General features: G+C 60.5%; 1 protein-coding gene across 4 annotated transcripts in view; it reads right to left on the bottom strand.

Moving 5' to 3' along the window:
- The window catches only part of PTPRN2 (protein tyrosine phosphatase receptor type N2), a 384,695-nt gene that overhangs the window by 319,067 nt on the left and 44,462 nt on the right, over positions 1-21,166 (bottom strand). For all 4 annotated transcript variants that reach the window (XM_072964044.1, XM_072964045.1, XM_072964046.1 and 1 more), the window contains exons 8-9: positions 19,798-19,884; positions 8,396-8,475 (exon numbers count right to left, since the gene is read on the bottom strand). In XM_072964044.1, coding sequence (XP_072820145.1) covers positions 8,396-8,475; positions 19,798-19,884 — 167 coding nt within the window. The remainder of the gene's footprint in view (positions 1-8,395; positions 8,476-19,797; positions 19,885-21,166) is intronic.

Genomic DNA, 21,166 nt, shown 5'->3' with positions numbered 1-21,166 from the left:
AACCTCAGCGGCGGCCATGCTAACAGCAGCTGCCGGTGCTCACAGGGCTCTGGGTGAACTGAGATGGGCTCCGTCCATCCTGGTGCCCAAGACTCCTCAGGACCTCCAGCCGCTGACCCCTGACCCCACTCAGGTGAGCTCAGAGGGTCAGACCTTGAGACTGAAGCACCAAGGTCAGATGTCCCTCAAACTCCTGGGGGTGGATGACAACAGTGGGGCCCTTTCCATGGACAAGCAGAAGGGGACGCTGACAACCTGAGGAAGATAAGTAACATGATCCAAAGTGACGGTTGATCCTTGACCCAGGAGGGACCAATGCCCCCACGCGGGGCTTCCGTACACTGGCCACACCCCTGTCGTGGTGCAGGCCCGATGGGTGGGGGTCTGGTCACGTGAGCACCGGGCCCATTTCCTGGGGACGCTTGTCCACGGCAGTGGGTGGTTCTCAAGTGCTGGTTCCGGTGGCGTCACCTGTGGGGCCGGTTCCAGCACAGACCACAGGGTCCCCAGGGGATGGACCTCAGGACACCCAGGCCCAGAAATTTGCCTTTTCACAAGTTCCCAGCTGATGCGGAAGCCCCAGGGCCACACTTTGACGCCTGCTGTCCTGGCACCGTGGCTGGAGAGTTAGCAGCGTTGGCTTGGTGGCCATACGGTTGGCGGCAGTCAGGAGCCGGTCTGCACCGCGGATGCGGGAGCAGAGCCAGCACAGCGGGCTGCCCTGCAGCTGGCCTGGCTGACCTGGCAGGAAGACAGGGAGCAGCGCGGAGGGGTGCACAGTGGCAAGCCAACGCCGCGGGCTGCGGGGACCAGAGGCCCTGGGGGACTGGTGCGGGTCCAGCAGCAGGGAAGAGGCAGGACGGTGAGCAGGACAGGAGGGGGGCCGTGTCTGGGTGGGGTGGGTCCCAGCAGGCGTGGCCGGGGCAGCGCCTGGGTGAGCAGGTGGCTCCTCAGCTCTGCCCGGCTGTTCCTCTCACTCCTCAACGTTCAGGAGGAAGAGACACGGGCGATGCCGTGGGCACTGTGTCCGCCGCCCTGGGGTTCACCCTCCCTCTGCGAGGTCCCTGAAGTCCTAATGGGCTCGGCACACGTCTCTGCTCCCGCTCTTCACCCAGGAACCCTGCCCTCTGCCGGAAAGCTTGCTGACAGTGTCGCTGTTCCCACTTTTCTAAAGTCATAAAATTAAGCACAGCATTGCACATGGGTGACATGCACACGGCGAGGCCCAGCCTGCCTCCTCCTCGCTCAGCGGGGGTCTCACCTGCTCACCCTGAACAGGGGGCAGCTCAGGTTACCTCCACGAGGGTTAGTCTGGGGGTGCGGGTTTGGCTGTGACCGTGGCAGGACGCCATCTGTGCCATTTTATACCTCGGGAGGGAACCACATCATCGCTTTGCTGAAGATTTTCCCCCTTCGAATTTGCTTTTTCATGCTTTGCAATTGTAACAACACAAAGTGTTGAAAGAGAGCAAACTGTCTTAAATGTAAAAGGAATAATCGCACAGCTATCTGGTCAGCACCCGGGCACCGACGCCTCAGTCTGCCCCAAGCTGCCCTCCGAGCAGGTGCTGCCTCTGTGAGTGATGCTGCCCAGGTGACTGTCAACAACCAGGGCTGCTGGCACCTCTGCAGCCATCGGCTTGGTCTCCGTGCAGAAGGACGCCTGGAGAGATGGCGGCTGTGGGCCCCTCCCGCTCCAGGAGGATCTGGATCCACGGCCAGTGACAACAGAGTCTTGTGCCCACGACCCCCGATCTGCACACCCACATGGGTTCTTATGATCCCAACCCCAGCAGACGCCCCGCAGTGCCCGGCCACGTGGAGAACCCACACGCTCCAGACAAACGAGGCCAGCGGAAATCTGAGGGGGGCAATGACAACACCCTGCCAGCCCATCAGAACCCTTCCCCCCTGCTCTGACCTTTCGCAACCCCAGGAGCACAATTCTAGCCTGGCTGGCAGACAAGGAGCCGGGGCCTGATGAGAGCAGAGATCGTCACCAGAAGACGGAGCAGAACAGGGCCTCTCACGGGTCCGGGTCTGTGTCGCCAACCTTGGCTGTGGTGAAACAGTCAAGCAGGCGCCCAGGCTGGGCTGGGGCTGGCACCCCTCCTGACTCGGCTCACAGGTCACGGGCGATCCTGTGGCCAGTGCGTCCGGGACGCTGGTAACAGCCATGTGGCTCCGGCGCCTCTGAGCGCAGAGACGGTGCGAGGGTGGCGGGCGGGGTCACACGTCGCCTGTTGAACCGATTTGCCTTTCATGGGCCCGTCATCACCCCAATGAGTCTGTCCCTAACACAACCACCGGCGGTGTCACCTCGATGCCCCTGACACACACCCTGCGTTTTCGGGGAGCTGGGTCTCAGGGCCAGATGGACTTGGGTACCCACGTGCCGTGTAAATTGGAGGCTGGTTTCTGAGGACCGGCCATCAGAGCTGCGGTGTCCCTGTGCAGGAGGAAAACAGACGAGGGGGTGGGGAGCAAGCCCAGGAAGGCGGTGCTGGCCTCAGCAGCCCGCTGACAGGACACCCACCTGGGACGAACCTCCTACCACAGCTTCCAAGGGCTTCCTGCCCAAGTGCCAGAAGACTCAGGCTGGTCCCCAAAGCCAGGGCCCGGCCCACACCCACCCCAGGCAGCTCTCAGTGTCTGCTCCTCCCCTGCCCATTGGCCAGAGGCTCCTCTCCTGACCCCGGCACCTACAGGACGTGCCCTGGCCAGCCAGTGACCACCCCAGGCTCCTCACGTGTGCAGGGGCTACGTGCCGCCCAGCTGCCCAGAGGAAAGGGCGGGAACTTCAGACGTGCTGTTCAATAGGCAGGTATCATGGAGCCTCTGCAGTGTAGCATCAGGAAGATTCAAGTGTCAAAGCCCTGGGCTGGTCTGGACGATCCGCAGCAGGAGTGGAGTCGGCGGCACAGGCACCTTAGAGGCATGTGACTGTGCAACCACGTGACTGCACCGTGTAACAGCACACGCCGCCACAGCCCCTCACGTGCTTCACATGCTGCGCTGTGTGGTGCCTGCCCTGCTCCTCGTCGCAGACACGACAAGCCGTTCACCACGTCACACTACACGTACATCCCGCCGCCCCGCCCCGCCACGCCACAGTACGTTCGATGCACATTCATTTCCTCGTTCTCCGTCCTCCCTGCTGGGCCGCACCTTCACTGGGGCCGAGTCCCTGTCCTGTCACTGCGGCATCCCCACCATTCGCACAGGGTCTGGCACGCGGCCGGCCCCCAGGAGGCAGCAGCTGAAGGGCGCAGCAGGAACCGGCCTCAACTAAAAGCAGCTCCTCAGGACACCTCGACCTCGGAGACAAGAGCTCGGGACTCGGTGCGGCGTCTGCCCCTCCTTCGACGCCCTGGTTGTGCTCGCGTGTGGCCAAGGAGGAAGCAGGCGGTCCCCGGATCCGCATTCCCACTGCTGCTCGACCAGCCCGATCTCCGAGCTCTGGGCCCCACCCCTGTCCAGACTGCAGTCTGACCCTGGCCCTGCCCTCACAGGACCGCACCGCATTAGCACCTGGTTCTGGTGCTGACAGCCCCGCACAGCCGTGGCGCCCAGGCTGTGTTCCAACCCCAGGCAGCCCCGGATCCCAGCAGGAAAGAAGCCCGTTCCCTGACGGCACCTCGGCCTCCCGTCTGCTCTCCTGGGGGTTGGAGCAGTGGAGGGGGCACTAAAAACCTGCACGAAAGTACCCTTCTGGGGCCGAGGAGGAGAGGAGACATTCCTTCACAGCCTTTAATGTCTCTGAACAGAAGCAGATTTCGTCATCGTAAGTGTGAAGAGGGGGCAGCCCCCCCGTTACCACAGGAGTTTCTCGAGCTGAGTCCTCCAAAGAGTGAACGTTCCCCAAAGGACGGTGTTTTGACTATTAATAGATTCATTTTTCTCAGTAGCAAGAGCCACATCTTTCTCCCCGACGTGTGTTCTGAGCTGGTCACTGAATCAGTCCAGGATGGAACCCGCACGCCCTTCGCTTCCTCTGCACGGAACGAGGGCTGTGGCTCATCTTCAGATTCCTTTTCTCATCATCAAACAGCACAAAGTCCGTTAAAGCAGGGCTCCTCTGAGCCACACCTCCCTCACTACACCGCCGCCCGGAGCTGAGCCTCCTCCCGGGGTGCAGACGGGGAGAGCCTGCAGACAGGCCTCCTTCCTGCACTTGGCTTTCGAAACATCATCAATCAGCTCAGGTAAACAAAGCAAATTCTTCCAGGTAACAGTCAACGCAGAATACACAACAGCCAGGGAGGGAAAATCATTCTGTTTCTTCTTCCAGAATTGCCCTTTCAGGGTCTGCTTCCCTGCGCTGATTCCGAGGCACACAGTCTCACAGCGACGAATGCCCCGTCCCGCTCACCACGCTGCCCGTCTTCCCGCCTTGGTCCTCCTGTGCAGCGTCCGTCAAATCACGTGGACTCCCCATGCCTGCGGCAACCCCTGCCCATCGCTGATGCCCACAGGCCAGCCAAGCTTTGCGGCCCCTCCACAGGGAAGCTGCCCGAGCTCCTGGGCAAATGGGACACGCACTGAGACGCGTCAGACCCAGCAGGATCGTTCGCCTGGAGAAGTCAGTCAAGGCCGCTCACACCCCGAGCTGTGGGCAGGTCAGCGGACCGCCAGCCCCACCCCAAACCCGCCAGCCACGCTGGCCAGAGTTTCTCATCTGTGTCGCGAGGCCCAGCTCAGGAGGAATCCCAAGGTCCCTTTACCCAGAAGTCCTCCGGTTCTCTAACGTGACACCTCGGAGAAGATGTGCATCCTCGTGTGCCCGGGCTCCTCCTGACGTCTGACAGCTGGCCTTCACGTGCAGACGAGCACGGCCCTTGGCGCTGGGCTTTGGGGGCCTTTCCAGGGACCCTCCTTATCCTCCACTGAAAAAGCATGGCGTCTTTCCACGTCACGCTTCCCCAGTTCGCTCATACCTGTCCTGGTGTCTCGATCACACCAAGGTGCACGGGCCACCTGTGTCTGGTGACGCACACAGCTCCCGGCCGCCGGCTCGCGGTCCTGAGCAGCTGCGTCGGAAGCCAGGACAGAGGGTGGGATGGAGGCCAGCTGGACGGGAGGCTGGGCCAGAGACCTGTGTCCACAGCTGACGCTGCCGCTGCCGCTGCCGCGAGGACCCTTCCTCGGCCTCTCGCCTAAGGCCTCCCGGCTTCTGGGCCCCTGACGCGGGCACGGGCACCTGGGCCAGCAGCCGAGCCCCGGAGGTCAGGAAGGCAGCGGGGATTCCACCAGTGCCACGAATCCACTGAGCACTTCTTGTGACTAAGGCCCCGCCCCACGTTGAGATGGGTGAGCGCCCAGACCGCTAGCCGGGCCTGCCCACCCACGTGTGGGCTCCTGCCCCCTTCCTGCTGCCTTCACACAGTTCCCTGTCTCCCCTTCCAGCCCCCCGGGACCCTCACAGCCCTTGGAGCCCCCCAGGGCCTGCTTTACAGTCATTTTACCAGGAGTGACCACGTCACTTTCCAAAGTAGATACACCTGCCCCCATGCAGGGTCCCAGGGTTAAACATGTGGGTCCTGGGGTCTGGCCGTCCCAGCCGCCAGCATCCCTGCGTCGAGAACAGACGCCCACATATGCTCACAGCCTCTGTGTCTGGGGTCCAGCCCTGGCGGTATCCAGGAAGAAGCCACAGGAGGGCAGGCCCCTCCTTGCACAGAGCAGACGAGATGGCCTGTAAGTCACAGAGCACAGAAGACAGGGCAGCGGGAGGAGACCCATGGACCCCATGGGGGTGCTCAGCGGGGGAGGGTGGCAGGGGCAGTGGGACTCTGGGCACGAGACCCTCTGGCAGAATCCCCACGTTCTGTCATGAGGAGGTGCCGCCACGCAAAATCACGATGAGCTGAGCGCCCAGGCTGGAGCTTGGGTTAGACCCAGGCCCCTGGGAGACGGGGTGCTGAGGACGGGCTCCTGCCTGACGGCCAGCGAAGCAGACACAGCCACGAAGGGAAGTGAGGAGAAGCCCCCGGCCCCCGGCCCCGGGGAGGGCGGGACAGCTGACTTCGGGCAGGAGGGACACACACACCGCAGGCGGCGAGACCGCCCCCCGCGAAGGTCCCGGGACCCAGAGGCCATGTTGGGGGGGGGCAGAGCTCCCAAATCTCTCCAAGGCGACCCACCGGCCCTCCTCTGAAAGGAGGAGCCAGCAGGGGACGAGAAACGTGCTGCTGAAGGGCAAACAGGCAAGAAGGTGAAGAGTCACACAGGGCTCCCTGTTCTGCTCAGTTTGACGACACAAAGGGAAAGTCACCACCCGCCCTTTCTACACACTGAGGACAGCGGGTGTCTCCGTGCGCAAGACCCCGACTTTATGATCACTTGTGCCTCCCGTTGACGCCCAAGCCCACAAACTGAGCTGAGCGTCCAGAAAAGGGTCACCCCGTGAAATCAAGAGAGCGGGTCTGAGTGAGGCACGCAGCACTGGGAGGAGCCGCCGGGGCCTGATGGGGACGGTGCGCTGAAGACCAGGCGGCCCTTCCTGGGCTTTGGGTCACAGTGTACAAAGCTGGCAGAACGAACGCCCCTAGAGTCCATCACGGGGAGTGTCTCCCTTCCTGGACGATACAGACACCAAACACCACAGGCAGACGGGGCAGGAGCCGTGCACCTCGGTGCCTCTGCCGCCAGACAACACGATCCTCATGGTCGGACTCCTCCTTCATAACCCCGCTCCCGTGCAGCAGCACGCGGTCATTCGAAATGTGAAGGGAACCGAGCTTTCTGCCGTGCGTGGGCGTGACCACCTTGCGCGGACGAAGCGAGCCCAAGGCGCCCGGGCCGAGCGGCCACGAGGGTGAACGCAAACGCACTGGTGTCAGCAGAAGCCCGCGCGCTTGGCCGTCGACGCAGCCCTCAGGCCCACGAGGGGCGCGCAGGCTCCCCTTCAGCACACGACGCGGAACGCTGAGAGCGACCAAGAAAGTGGACTTCAGATAATCAGCCTCCCTCCCCTCAGGAAGCAGTAAAGTAAATGAAAGGCCACTGTCCTGAATACACTGTCACAGTGCTGAAAAGATGGAAAGCCTTCATTCCATCTCACTCCACTCACAGCGCCCATCAGGCCAGCAAACCGGATCTCGAGAGGGTTACGTCCCAGTGTTGGGATGCGCTGCCAACTGCGAAACGTCATTAATGTATTTCTGGGTAAAAAAACCCAAAACTGGTAACTGATCTGGTCTTAAATACATTCAGTGATCTCCTCTGCCAGGGAACAAGGATGTGAAATGGGTGCTGTGCAGGGAGGGAGAGCCCGTGGCCCCCCCGCTCAGGCGGCGGAGTGTCCAGGAGACCCTGCGACGTCCTCCCTCCAGACTGCGTGGCGGGCGCTGCACTGCTGGCCGTTATAACCCAGCTCGCCTGCCTCACGGCGAACACACAGGCCCTGCCCTGCGCTCACGGCTGCCCGGTTTCAGGGTGCAGGGCAACTGTGCAAGAAATTCTCCTTTAGGCAAACATTCGTGGCCCCAAGTCACTACTTTCACAAATAAGAGTCACAAAAAGCATCCGCAGTAGAAGCAAGGGCAGCCGCCCTCGGGAAGCCCTGGAGTTTGTCCCGCTAAGTGCGGGGCCGCTTTGTTCACTGTCGCCGGATAAACCTTAGGGTAACAGGATGCGACACAAAGACACCTCAGCCGATGCAGCTAAACGTCCAGATCTCTGAGTCAGCCAGAGTGTTCTGCTGCATTTCACATGAATGTCGTGTAAAAGCAGTTCACACATTTAGCAACACACAGGACTAGCTGAAACAAAGCCGCCTTCCGCCGCGTCTGGGGTCAGTGCACATTCAGACACGCTGCCTACAAACGACCATGAAATACGAGTCCTTCCCCTGAGGTACTGGAAACCGGGGGCTCCAGTTCCGTTACGTTTCCTGTGTTTTTCTTACCGGGCAGAAAAGCTGCACGTTTGTACAAGGTTTCAGAAGCTGAAAACAGACTCGGAGTTGAGAGGAGGCAGACTTCACACTCGCCCTACATCCCATGTGACAAACACCAGCCACATGCCGGGATTCGTCCGTGGTTTCAGGACGGGCGAGTGGGAGCCAGGTCCAGCCCCAGTCCAGCCCCGCGTCCTGTGCCGGCTGCAGGGGATGGACGCGGAGGCCGTGTGCTGCTCGCCTGGCACAAGATGGAAATCCTCAGAGCACGAGGGTGTTCCATCCACATCAGGGTCACCGCAGACGCCCCGCACCAGCCCTGTCTCAGAGCCAGCACTGTGGCCGCCGTCCCCCCGCCCCGAAGCCTGGCCACGTTTCAGGGCGCCGCGCACAGCCTCCCCTCCCCTCCCTGTCCCCATCGGTATCGGGTCCTAGGAGACCATCCTTCCTCATGAACAGATGGCTCTCCCGCCGCTTGAGCTGAAACAGCCTTACCTGCCGCCTTCACCACATCCGCCGGCGTCACATTCCGGGCATTGGCACTCACCCTGAAGGTCACTGCGGGCCCCGCGACCCTGGAAAAGAGCATGTCACAGGTGTCAGAGCGACTCCGTGCACGGCCCTGCAGCTCTGAACTCTCCGCACACCCACGGCCGCCGCTGCGCCACACCCGGCCTCCGCGGGTTTGGGTTTTCTTGGTCACTGTGACTCTGTTCCCAGATTCCGGGAATGCTATCGAGAGGCTCTGCCCATCTAAACCCCGGAAGCACCCTTAGAAAAACTTCAAGTCAGCCCAGTAACCCAACAGTAACCGGCAGATCCTCCTGCGAGGGAAAAAGAAACATTGTTATGGAAACAGGTTTTAGTATTTGGTTCCCAAGGGAGCCGTAGGCACCAAAAGCTAAAGGAAAGAGACGGGTATTTTTAAAATTCTCTTGACAGGAGCTGTTTAAAAACTTATCCAAGTGTTTAAGAACCACTGAGTACAAAAATGACTGGCAGGGGACTGCCAGACGGCAGCTATCGAAAACCTTCAGAGCTTTTAAAATGCCGTGTTGAATATGATTTTAAAAAATACATCCCTATTTCAACAACTGCTTTATTGGGGTGGTGCCGCAGGGCCGCCTTCGTCAGGACCCCCCCGCCCGGCTCCCACCTCCTGGCCCGTCATCCATCTGGACGCCCCACTGCCATCTTTGTTCTCTGGGTCTTGCGGACGGGGCGCCAGTGCGGAGGGTGGACAGGGCGCGGGGATGCCTGGGGCTCAGGGCTGTGTGCGCTCGGCCCTCCCGCCAGACCCCGAGGTTTTCAGGGGTCCCCGGCTGTCAGGACGCCCCTGGCAGGACAGCTGCTCCTCATGGTGACCAGAGGTCCTGCCGACAGGCCCTGTTCGGTCCAACGTCCTCCCATCGGTCCGGGGGCCGGGCTTCCCTCGCTGGTGCCGCAGAATCGTACTGACACGCACTCTCTGTGGTCTAACTCCCCTGGAGGCACTGACAGCCGCTCCTCTGAGGTTTTCCAGCAAGTGCAATGAGTGCCTGCCGTGCAGTGCTAAAGCGGCGCACTACCTCACAGGGTCTCCGCTCCTTCCCAAGGGGATGACGGGTCCACGTCTGGGACGGGGCCAGATACCCGAGTGCCAGTGCTTCCAAGATCAAGAGAAGGTCCTCACCAACACCCACGGCCAGCCAGCACCGACAACAGACCCGAGGTCGAGACCCCAGGTTTGCACGTGGTCCCTGGGACGTGCCCAATCCCACATCTGAAGAGCCCCGGCAGGCGGGATCCCCAGATCCTGGCCTCCCCCAGGTGCCAGAATTCTTCTCTAAAGGCCCTGCCTCTCAGAGTCCAGAGACCCAGCACTAGTGGGCAGGGGGAAAACGCGGTTCCCCTGTCCCTGCACCTATGGGACAACAGGAGCGCAGACGGGGCACCATGGCCGCCTTCCTTCCAGGACGAGTGAGTCACCGGCTTGTGGTTAAGGGACACATGTGACGCCCCGGGCGTGCACAAGTGACCCTGAGATACGTACACGGGACCTTGGACTGTGCACACGTGACCCTAGCGTGGGAAGCACTTCCCAGAATGGGGGGTCGGTGTTGCCATCACCGAGCCCCTACCTGACACTGCGTCTGTGATGTCCCATGCCCCCCTGACCGAGCCCTGGCCCTGGCACCGGCAAGGGGAGGTCACCCGTTACAGAGGGCAGATCCAACCCCTCGGGGCCAAGCTCGGTGTGAGCTCAGACGCTCCTTCCCCAGCACCTGCTGCGATGAGTGACGTGACAGTCTGCACAGACGTCTGCATCCTGCATCACGGCTGTCACCCGCTTAGACTTTCAGCCACACAGGCCTCCGTTTACTCAGCTGTAAAATGGGAGGCGGTTTTGGTCCAGAGGCTCAGCTTTCCCACAGAAAGCTGCACGTGAAGTCAGTGCCCCGGGTGGTGCTGCCACTGTCCCGCAGTGTCCCGGACAGGGGATGGGGGACGGGAGGGCAGAGACCACCAACTCGCCCCGGTACCCTGCTGCACACAGGCCACTGTGCGGGGAGCACTCAGAAGAGTCAGCTCCTCTGCACCTCAGGAAGATGACACTCCAGGAAGACACATCTCAGGGACACGCGGACCCCCAGTCAGGAAGCGTCAGGTCCCTACGTCAGCAAGGACTCCTGAAGAATGCTGGTGGGAGCTCAACCCCCCCACACAGGCGCACTGTGCGGGGGCCAGAGAACACTCTGGGGGCCTCGAGCTGACAGCAAGGCTGTCTGTCCTGATTCAGCAAAGACGCCCTCGCTTCTGAGCCCGCGGGCCCTGGAGGCTCTCCAGCCCTCCCGGGGGCAGCAGGCGGAAGGCGAGGAACAGGCTCACAGGAGAAAGACTCTAAGAGTCAGACACAGGCACACACACCAGGCGGCACCAGGAAGAACAGCCCAGACCCGGGGAGAGAACTCAGGACTGGGCCGGGCACCTGCCGTGCGACTCAGACCCACGCTGCACACCCACCCAGCAGAGCCCTGCTTTTACACAGGAAAACCAAGACACACGGGCTTCAAGGACCAGCCCCAGCAGTCCAGTTCCAGCACAGACGCCACCCCTGGAACAGTGATTTCCTGACCCTCCGCTGGGAGCTCTCCGGAGGGGTGCCCCCCCCCACTGGCCGGACAGTCTGCTGGGCCCGGGGGCACCCAGTGCTCGTGCCACGTCGTGGACGCGCGCTCTCCCTAGAGCTGGTGCTGCCCCGGCGTCTCCGAGTGCCGCTCCCTCCCCTGCTCCAGCTCGGGAGGCCCCCTGTACTGGGCTGACCCCCTGCCCACACAGAACCTGGCTGCACAGCTTCATCTTCCGGCCTCAACCCTTCCACGTCACGTGACAGGATTCCAGAATTCCACGCAGGTAGCAGAGCCACGCCCACAAGTGCTCCTGAAGCAAATTTTCCATTTTGGGATTTTCTGCACAATTATCTACTCCTGCCTCCCAAAAGTCAGGCAGTAACTTTCCAGAAGACCTCATCTGAGGGCTGACCAAGGAGGAAGGACTGAGCAAATCGATTCCTATTCGGACATGTGAGGAAACAAGGACTCACAGTTACTGCAAGGTAATTCCACACAACACAGGCCTCGACCAAGACACGGCGGTGGACGAGGCTGTGCCCTCCTGAAGGCCTGAGCGACCGCTTCACCCTGCAGGCAGTCTCTTACTTGCAATCACTTTGTGATTGTGTGCAATCCAGAACTCCTTTCTGTCGTGGGGGACTGCCCGGCCTTGAACGCTCTCCTCCTCATGGAGAATTCGGAAGAAAACAGAACTTGTGTGTTGCCTTTAAACTCCGAAAGCATTTGCTCAGGTCTGAATCTCACAGCAGTTCACACTCCTGCTGCAGCTGATGGGCGACGTGCCCGGTCACGAGGGACCCTGCGTGGCAGCAGCAGACGCTGAGCGCGGAGCCCTGTGTCTGAAGGCCCTTCTGCAGTGGGAGGACCCAGCCCTGAAGGACTGCACTCCGCAAACAACAACCTGGAGAAGCCAGGTGGTCATCTCAGCACTGGCCCAAGGCCTTTCCCGGACGCCTCAGAGAACTGGCCCGATGGTCTCTCAGGGCTGCGGACGACAAGGGGGACCTCCCTCCCCGGTGGGCCTGGATTCCGAGCTGCCGCATCAGCCTGTCCCTCAGGAGCTCCTATTATGTCTCGGCCTTATCCTGGCTCCTTTGGACACCAGGCTGCTTAACTTCTGGGGGAACTGCCGTCATGTGTGTCCCGTCAGGGATGCGGAGAACACGGTCAGCTTCCCACCCAGACGGCCGGTGGGCTCGTTGGCAGAACAGTCTGCAGCCTCCTCCTGCCCCTCCATGGACATGGTTCCACACGTGGAAGGGGAGGGTGTCCTGCAGGGATGGACCCAGAGAAAGTGTCCTGACCTGCAACCTTAGCACTTGCCCTGCTGCCGACACGGGAGAGGTGGAGAGGAAAAGCGGCTTCTACTTTGTCCTCCTGAGAAAAACAAGCACGAGGCTGCAGAGGCGACCAGGACGGGCGGCGCAGGCACCAAACATGTGTACGCTTACAACAGCGTCCAGTTCTGTTTCCGTGTAAATCCAACTTTCCCAGGTGTTTACGTATTTCTCTGTAAATAACGCTGTGTTACTTCCATGGTACAGGGTATGGAGAACACTACCCTCCCTGGTGCGGAGATTCCGCATGCATGGTAGGCCCCACAAAAACACTACCCTAGCAGAAACCTGCCCATTCTGCGGACGAGCAAACTGAGGCCCCTGTCCAAGGCCTGCGGCATGTGGAGAAGGAGATGCAGGCCCGGGTGCCCTGTGTCCAGAGCCTACTGACACCTGCCGTGTGCCCGGGCCTTTGACATCACTGAGGAACGGAGACCCGCTCCCCATCTTCGAGGAGCTCAGTCAGTCCTCCAGGAGAGGAAAAGACTCACCCTTCCTGGTAACGGGACCGTGTGAGAAAGCACAGCCTCTTCCAGGCCCCTCATACTAGACCCCAAACTCCAGCCTTGCCCAGCACCTGCGAAAGTCCAGGAGAAGGAGCTGAGAGGGTCACTGCCACAGAGGAACTGACAAACAGCAAGTGATCTTAGAGTCCCTTCTAAACAACAATGAAGACAATGGCCGAGCCGCACACCTGCTCCCGGCGGGCTCTGCTCCCAGCAGGTTCCCCTGCCGGGTCTCCCCACCACCCGGACCAGTTACACAACAGGGTGGGGGGGCCGCACAAAATGGAAACCCAGGCCCCTGTGCTGAGGAATTAAATGTTAAGAGTTCTAAGAGGGCAGAGCTGCACTGCACCAGGTGGGGGCCCCCTGAAGTAGGGCCCCGGACCCCAGCCACGCCGCACCCCGCTGCCCACGTCTCAGGGCCGGGAAACCGAGGTCTGGGAAGGCCGAGTAACTCAGCCCTCCCCTAACCATGATGTCACTTCCCAGCAGGAAGCAGGGCTCAGGCAATACCCTGAGCGCTGCTGTCTTCAACCAAAGCACGGGATCTACTTCGCGTGAGGCGTGGCCACCTTGCGCCCAACCTGAATCACTGTTCCTGAACCACAGGGGCTCCTCCCTGCTGTCTTGTCTTCAGTTGAAAGACACAGCTGGGGAGGTTTGGGCCTCTTGTGATGTTTCCCTGAAATTTCATCCCCAGCCAGTCGGTGGGCCTTGGAGTCTTGCAGGTGCACAGACGGCCTTCCTGCCCCGGCCTCTGAAGGTGGCATTGCTGAGCAACTCCTGTCCCAGGCACCATCCACCTGTGAGTACGGGCCCGTGGGCTCGGGCCCCTGCACAGGGGCACAGCCACGGCCCTGGCCTCCTGCAGAGCTGGGTGTCACAGCTGGAGGCTCCCGGCCGTGAGCCACCATCACTTCCCCAGAGCGAAGGTGACTGCTACACACTCCCAAGTTATCCAGGGCTCTGCCTTCATTTGGGTTCAGAGAGAAGCAGAGGGTCCCCGACCGGGGAGTTCAAGGCCACCCTCCACTTCCTTGTCGACCCTTCGTGAGTCAGACAAAACCAGGAGGCAGACCAGCGCAATTCTGCCCCAGGGAACTGAAACATCTTCCAGAGCCTCCACCTCCCAGGGACCCTCACACGTGGACGGGGGTGTCGGCGGGGCAGCAGGATGGGCAGGAGTTAGGGAGGGGCTGCATCCTTGCTGGGCTCCTCTACAGTCGGGCTGGGCTCCACACCCCCGGCCCGTGCACACGGGAGCCCGGGGAGCATGTTGGGCTGCGGGTTCCCGCCGCGTCTTCAGTAAGTCACCTCACAGGAACTAACGGCTCCTGCGTCGTGGGAAACAGAAGGCGCTCCAGGATCAGCCGCTGCCCTGCCTCCCGGGCCGGCCTGGCAGCCCAGCTGAGGCTCACTCGTTCGGCAAGGCTGTCTCGGGCCCCACAGCGGCGGGGCCGTGAGCTCAGACTCTTCGCGGCACAGGGGGCCCCGCGGCCGGCCCGCCTGACCGGGAGGGGAGCAGCCAGAGTCAGTCAGCACGCCTGGACGGCCGTGATCAGACTGTAAAATCATAACTGGCCTTCGTGCGCCTGCCAGTGTAATTACATCAGCAGGCTAATGCCGTTTTAATGGTCTCTAATGATGTAATAAGAAATAATGGAATTTACTTGGCAGCTACATACCCATTAACAGAACATATTAAGCATCATGGTACTCCCACAGAAGCGCAGACGAGGCTGAAGGGGCCGGTCCGCATGGCGGCCGCCTTCCCTCCCCGGGAACAACCATCAGCCTTGAGAGCCTGAAACGTGGAGCCACGGGCAGGCCGCAAGGTCCCCACTCCCCCAAGGGCCCCGCTGCCCGGGTCAGTCCGTCCAGCCAGCACGTGTCCTCACATGTGGCTTCACAGTGCAGGGCCCAGGGGTGACACATGGACCCGTGTGCACGGCTTGGACCCCACACGCGTTCCTGCACACATACAACATTCTTTAATAAGACCCCCCCCGTGTGGGCGGGCATTAACTGGCTAGGTCTGGGGCTCCTGGGTGCTGTGGCACCAAGAGCACACGCTCTCAGAGCAGGGGGACGGGGGACGTGGGACGCGGCCGGCCGGGGCAAGGCCTCCAGGCAAGGACTTCATGAGGGTCTGGCTCACATGAGAGCTGTGGCCCAGCCCCCCCCCCCGGGGGGGGCGTCCCGGTGGCTCCTGGGAGAGGGGTTCCCAGCTCTTTGAGCAGGAGACCGGACAAGTAACACTGACAGAAGATCCGGTGTCAGTGGCTCAGCGGGCAAGCTCTGTGCTCATCCCCCTGAGGCCAGAGGGCGCCTGGCCGGCCGTCAGGCCAGGGATGGTATCTGGGGAGGACTGCGCGGGGGTAGGAGCAGGTCCCAGGAAAGGCAGGGAGAGGGTGCGCCAGCTGGGTGCAGGCCGCGTCTCCGGAAGCCCCCAGCCCCAGCAGCCCCTCCCACGGAAGCCCTCAGTCCAGACGCCCGCAGCTTTGCTCTGGTGACTGAGGGTCCTGCCACCTGGCTGAGATGTGACAAAAGGTCAACGAGACGTATGTGACTGAAATGCCTGGGAAGGGGAAGTGATTACGGGAGCCGCAGGCACCCTGACGGGGGGGTCTCCCTAATGGGGGGACGGGATGAACGACAAGGGCCAAGAAGGGGGCTGGCAGGTGGGCGACATCACTGCTGTAATTGGCGTCTTGGGACACGTCCCAGGTCTGCAGCGTCTCTGGGTGAAGAGACACAGACACCTTCCTCCAGTGGGACCTGAAGCCTTGAAACCACATCACTCCCAAGAAGAGCAGTGCAGGTGCAAGCCCACGGGCCATGCGCAGAGGCCGCGGAGCGGGCCTGACTGTGCACCGGGTGAGGTGGGCGGCGATCCAGACCCCGTCAGCTTCCGGTGTGGCCCGAGGGCTCCCCACCCTGCGCTGCAGGCCTGGGTCTTGCCCACCAACTCCAGTCATGGGGTGGCAGGTGTCTGGGGGTGGCGGGAGGTGGGGGAAGGGCAGAGGGGCCTCCTCCGCTGCTCGCGTCCTGACCTGCCCCACGCCCCGCAGCAGCGCCCCTGGTCCTGGGAACAGACTTCCCCCTGGCACTTTCCACCCCTCATGTCCCAGCAGCTGGGGCCACCTCGCCCCTCCCTCCAGTCAGGATGGTTTCTTGGAAACAAGGAGCAGTGAGGAGGTCTCGTCTCCAGGAAACACAGGCCCTGGCTGGGCCCTCTGCTTTCTGTTTGCTGCACCGTCACCATGGAGGGTTTTGCTAAATGAAAGTAACGAAAATTCCATCAGTGCAGCCCTGTGCAGGTCTGATGGCTTCATGTCACAGCTGCTCCACGTGAGGACTGTCTCCAGATGCTCCAGGCCACCCGCTGCCCTGGAAGCTTCACGTGTGAGTGATGTCACATGGCATTTTTCTCTTCTGGCTGACTTCACTTAGTGTGACGAGCTCCAGGTCCATCCATGTTGCTGCAAATGGCATCAGCTTATTCTTTTTGTGGCTGAGTAGTATTCCACTGTATAAACACACCACAACTTCCCCATCCAGCCATTTGTTGATGGACATTTAGGTTTTTCCATGTCTTGGCTACTGTAAATGGTGCTGCTGTGAACATTGAGCTGCGAGTGTCTTTTTGAGTTAACATTCCCTCTGCACATATGCCCAGCCGTGGGATTGCTGGATCATATGGTAACTCTATTTTTAGGTTTTTGAGGAACCTCCATACCGTTCTGCATAATGGCTGCACCAAACTCCATTCCCACCAGCAGTGAAGGAGGGTTCCCTTTTCTCCACAGCCTCTCCAGCATTTGTTGTTTGTGGACTTTTGATTGATGGCCATTCTGACTGGTGTGAGGTGATACCTCTTTGTAGTTTTGATCTCCATTTTTCTGATAATTAGTGATAATGAGCATTTTTCATGTGCCTATTGCCCACTTGTATGTCTTCATCGGAGAACTGCTCGTTTAGGTCTTCTGCCCATTTTTGGTTTGGGTTGTTCATTTTTCTGTGATTAAGCTGTATGTGCTGTTTGTATACTCTGGAAATTAAGCCCTTGTCAGTCACATCATTGGCAAATATTTTCTTCCATTCAGTATGTTGTCTTTTAGTTTTGTTTATAGTTTCCTTTGCTCTGCAAAAGCTTGTAAGCTTAATTAGGGACCATTTGTTTATTTTGCCTTTTATTCCTATTGCCTAAGTAGACTGCCTTACGATGCTAAAACTTGTATCAGAGGAAGTTCTGTCTACGTTTTCTTCTAGGAGGTTTACAGTGTCTTGTTTTATGTTCGAGTCTTTAAGCCATTTTGAGTTTATTTCTGTGTCTGGTGTGAGGGAAGGTTATTTCATGGATTTACATGTGACTCCAGCTTTCCCAGCACCACTTGCTGAAGAGACTGCCTTTTCTCTAGTGTATATTCTTGCCTCCTTTGTTCAGGATTAATTGTCCATAGGCTGTGGGTTTATTTCTGGGCTCTCTGATCTGTTCCCTCGATCCAAGTGTCTGTTCTTGTGCCATACCACACTGTTTTGGTGACTGTGGCTCTGCAGTGTTGTCTCAGGCCTGGGACGCTTATTCCTCCAGCTTTGCTCTTTTTCTTCAGTGTTGCTTTGGCAGTTCTGGGTCTTTTGCGATTCTATGTAACTTTTAGGGTTATTTGTTCTAGTTCTGTGAAATAGGAGCTGGTGGTCATTTGATATGGATTGACTTAAACCTGCAGAGTGCTTTTGGGCAGTGTGGTCGTTTTAACAATATTAATTCCTCCAACCCAAGAGCATGGGATACCTTTCCGTTTCTTTAAGTCATCTTTAATTTCTTTAATCAGTGTTTTATAGTTCTCTGAGTCTTTCAAAAGGTGATAAACTTTAAGTAAAATAATGGAAGTGGGAAAAAGCATGTGGAAAGCTTCTCAGAGGGCTAGACTCACAGAGGCCAAAGTGTGTTTTCAGGACTGCTGGCCCCCTGGCCGGGCACAGCAATGTGGAGTCAGGCCCAGGCCCAGCCCTATAGGTGCCCACAAAATGCTCCTGGCCCTGCGCAGCGCCCTGGACTGGAGGGCACACCGGGGTGTCTGCCAGCCTCCCGCAGCGCACACGCCTTGCCGCGGCACCGTCCCCAGGGCTCTCCTGTGCGTGTGTTTCCTCGGCCAGACTGGAAACTGCTGTGGGTGCCCCGTGCCCAGCACAGCGCTGTTTCTGGTCTATGATGACACACCGAGCTATGGCCTCAGGGTCTCGGCCTCTACATCCACCCAGATCCCCAGAACTTTGAAGTCCTGCAGCATCCATCGGAACAGGGCTCCTCAGGACATTCTCCAACCCTCCCCCTTTCTAAGCCCAGGCTTCCTGAAGGCCACCGCACACCCAGCCTGGCCAAGCAGGCGTCCCTCTCACGAGGACAGTGAGCCCCACCCAGCACCACAAGACATAAGTGTTTCCCTCCTGGGGGAGCAGCTGCTGCCCCTCCTCCCTCCACCACCAGCACCACCGGGACCCCCCCCTGCCAGCCACCCGTCCTCTCTCAGCCAGATACTCAAGCCTCTGTGTCTGTGCCAGCTGTGCCGTGGACCTGCTGGACCGGTCTCTGCACGTAGCTGTCAACCTGTCCTCCGGGTCCACCCCGTTCTGCCTCCCAGGTGGAAACCCCCGCCCGGTGCACACTGCTGCCTCCTCACAGCAGGCCTCTGCCCACCCTCACCAGTTTGCTGCAAACCCTCCCACTCTCGGCCCCTCTGGCCCCACTGCAGCCGGGCTGCTGCTTCTCAACGCAACTCCGACGGCGCTCTCTCCTCAGACACCCCCCCATCCAGGCTCCTGAGATAGCCCCCGTGCTCTCCCCTACTCAGTGCTCCTCCCCTGCACAGCACCCCCTGCTCCGTGAGCCCAGGTGTGCACACCAGGGGAGGTGAGCTCCCAGCAGCTCCCAGGTCTCTGCCGGTCCCCAGGCATCTTCATTCAGAAGGTCTGTGTGCGCCCTGCGCTCCGGGCTGGGCGGAGGATGCACTCCTCTGTGCGACGGGCTGCTCGCCCTTCTGCTCTCTTCTCCTAGGAGCTTCCAGGAACCAGGCTGGGTGACAGGCTCCCCATGCACGTCCCCACCCCCTCCACACTGACAGCATGTGGTAGGGCAGGGCAGCAGGCGCCCTGGCAACGCCAGGTCCTGGGAAGTGCTTGGTCACTGCCCCCATGTGACCAGTGGGGACGAGTACACGTGCAGCTGCTGTGGTCAGGTCCGTGGGTGCAGCCCTCCACGCGGGTGGGTCCGTGGGCGGGTCCATGGGTGTGGCCCCTGTGGGGGCGGGCCTGTGGGCGGGTCTGTGGGCGCGGCCCTCCACGCGGGTGGGTCCGTGGGCGGGTCCATGGGTGTGGCCCCTGTGGGGGCGGGCCTGTGGGCGGGCCTATGGGCGCGGCCCTCCACGCAGGTGCCCTCCACTTTTGCCAGCAGCGTGCTCCCACCTGTGCTCCACACACAATACTCCCTGCACCTGCCGCGTGCCAGCCCTTCGTCCAGATGTCACAGCTCTTTCCAAAGCCTTGGCCACGGATGAAAAGGGGCCGCGGCACCTGGGGACCCCAGCCCTCCCTCGCTGTGAGCGAGCTTTTCAGAGGGCCAGCGGCAGGGTGTGTCCAGGCGGGCACCCTCCACCGCAGACACACGCTGTCCAGGTGGCTCTGACTCACCTGTGGGGGCAGGTGCCTCCCGGTGGTTCTCCGCAGGCCTCGGCCAGCTCTTTCAGGAGATTATAATTCTTATCACACTCAGGCTGTGCTGAAAGAATTTACCGAAACCCCAGCAGGTTCTCCTTTCATTTCCCTCCTGAATACTTTCTGTGATACAACTAGGAGACCCACAGACACACGGCTCTCTCTCCCGAAACCAGTTTATGAAACAACCTGCCGTGAGCGGAGAGGCCCAGAGCACCCGCACTCACCCGATGTCCACGAAGACGTCGGCGGGCACCTCCAGGAGACGCGCCACGTGCTCCAGCAGCACCTTCCCCTCCTCCGGGCTCAGGGGGCTGCGGGGGGAGCAGAGAGTTAGGGGGGACTCGTCGGTGTCTGAGGGCTGCCAGGCCCCACCCAACCCTGGCCCCCTGGGGACCCGCCCTCACTCTGTTCCGGTCACATCTGACCAGCTCTGGGGCAGCGGGATGCGGTGCTTCCCCAGCCAAGATGAATAACCTCAACTTCCCGACAATAAGGCGAATGACACAGTGCGAACGGGACCGTCAAGGGGTGTGATGGGCCCAGGAAGCAGCAATCTCAGTAAAAACATAATAGGGGAGGGGGCAGACGGCAGAGGGGGCGCAGAAGCAGAGGCTGAGAACCCACGTGCAGGAGGGGCATCAGCCCACAACGGAAATGCGCGTTCCAAAGTGGACTCTGTGCTAGAGTGACTCACGTGCCGCGGGGATGCTCAACTGTGAGCCGTGAGACAGGAAGGACAGCCAGTGGCAGCCTCTCCCTAAAAGGGGCTCCCCTTCTCCAGGAGGGGCCCCACCTGCCGCCGCCGCAGGGACTCAGGTCCCGCTGCAAACCCTGAACCTGGCCTCGGGCATGCAGCTCCCGCACTCCTGTGAGCTCCTGTCGGTGCCCCTTCAGAGGCGTTCCGGCAGTGCTGTCGTGTGGACAGTCACCAGCCAGAGTCCCCACCCACCCATGCACCCATCACTCACTTATCCACCCATCCATTCAGCGGTGTGTGAGCGGCCCGGTGCCGGGCGCTGAGCAGGGGACTCAGTGGCAAAGGCTGAGCCCCGCCTCTGGGCCAACACCCACGTGGGGCACAGGCAGTGAGTCACCCGCAGAGAAACGGCATGTTATCAGGCCTGAACTCTGTCCCCGGAAATGCACACTTTCACATCCCACACCCAGAACCTCACGATGGCCTTACGTGGACACAAGGTCTTGCCAACCATCAAGCCAGATAAGCTGGCTCAGAGAGGCTGGCCATCACCCAGCCCCACAGCAGGTGGACGGCAGGCCTGGGCTATGTCCAGGTCGGGAGGTCTGGCTGGGTGGTCAGAGCCGTCTTTCTGTCTGTGGTCACTTGGAACATGCTTTGCCCACAGATGTGCCTGTTCTGTGCTGAGGGCTCCCTCCTAACTGGACCTGTGCAGGGCCTCCGTGGTTCCTCCCTCCCAATCCTGTGCTCTGGGGACAGGATCAAAGCTGGAGTCCTGGCCCTGCCATGAGGATGAGCAAGGGAGTTCCTTCCACATGGCCAAGGAGGCATCTGAGAAGATGCCACGGACCCCCCAGGTGTGCACACATGCACCTGCAGACACAAGAGACCCCCGG

This window comes from Vicugna pacos, chromosome 7 (assembly GCF_048564905.1).
Source record: "Vicugna pacos chromosome 7, VicPac4, whole genome shotgun sequence".
Lineage (NCBI taxonomy): Eukaryota > Metazoa > Chordata > Mammalia > Artiodactyla > Camelidae > Vicugna > Vicugna pacos.
This window is presented reverse-complemented; position numbering and strand designations above follow the sequence as displayed.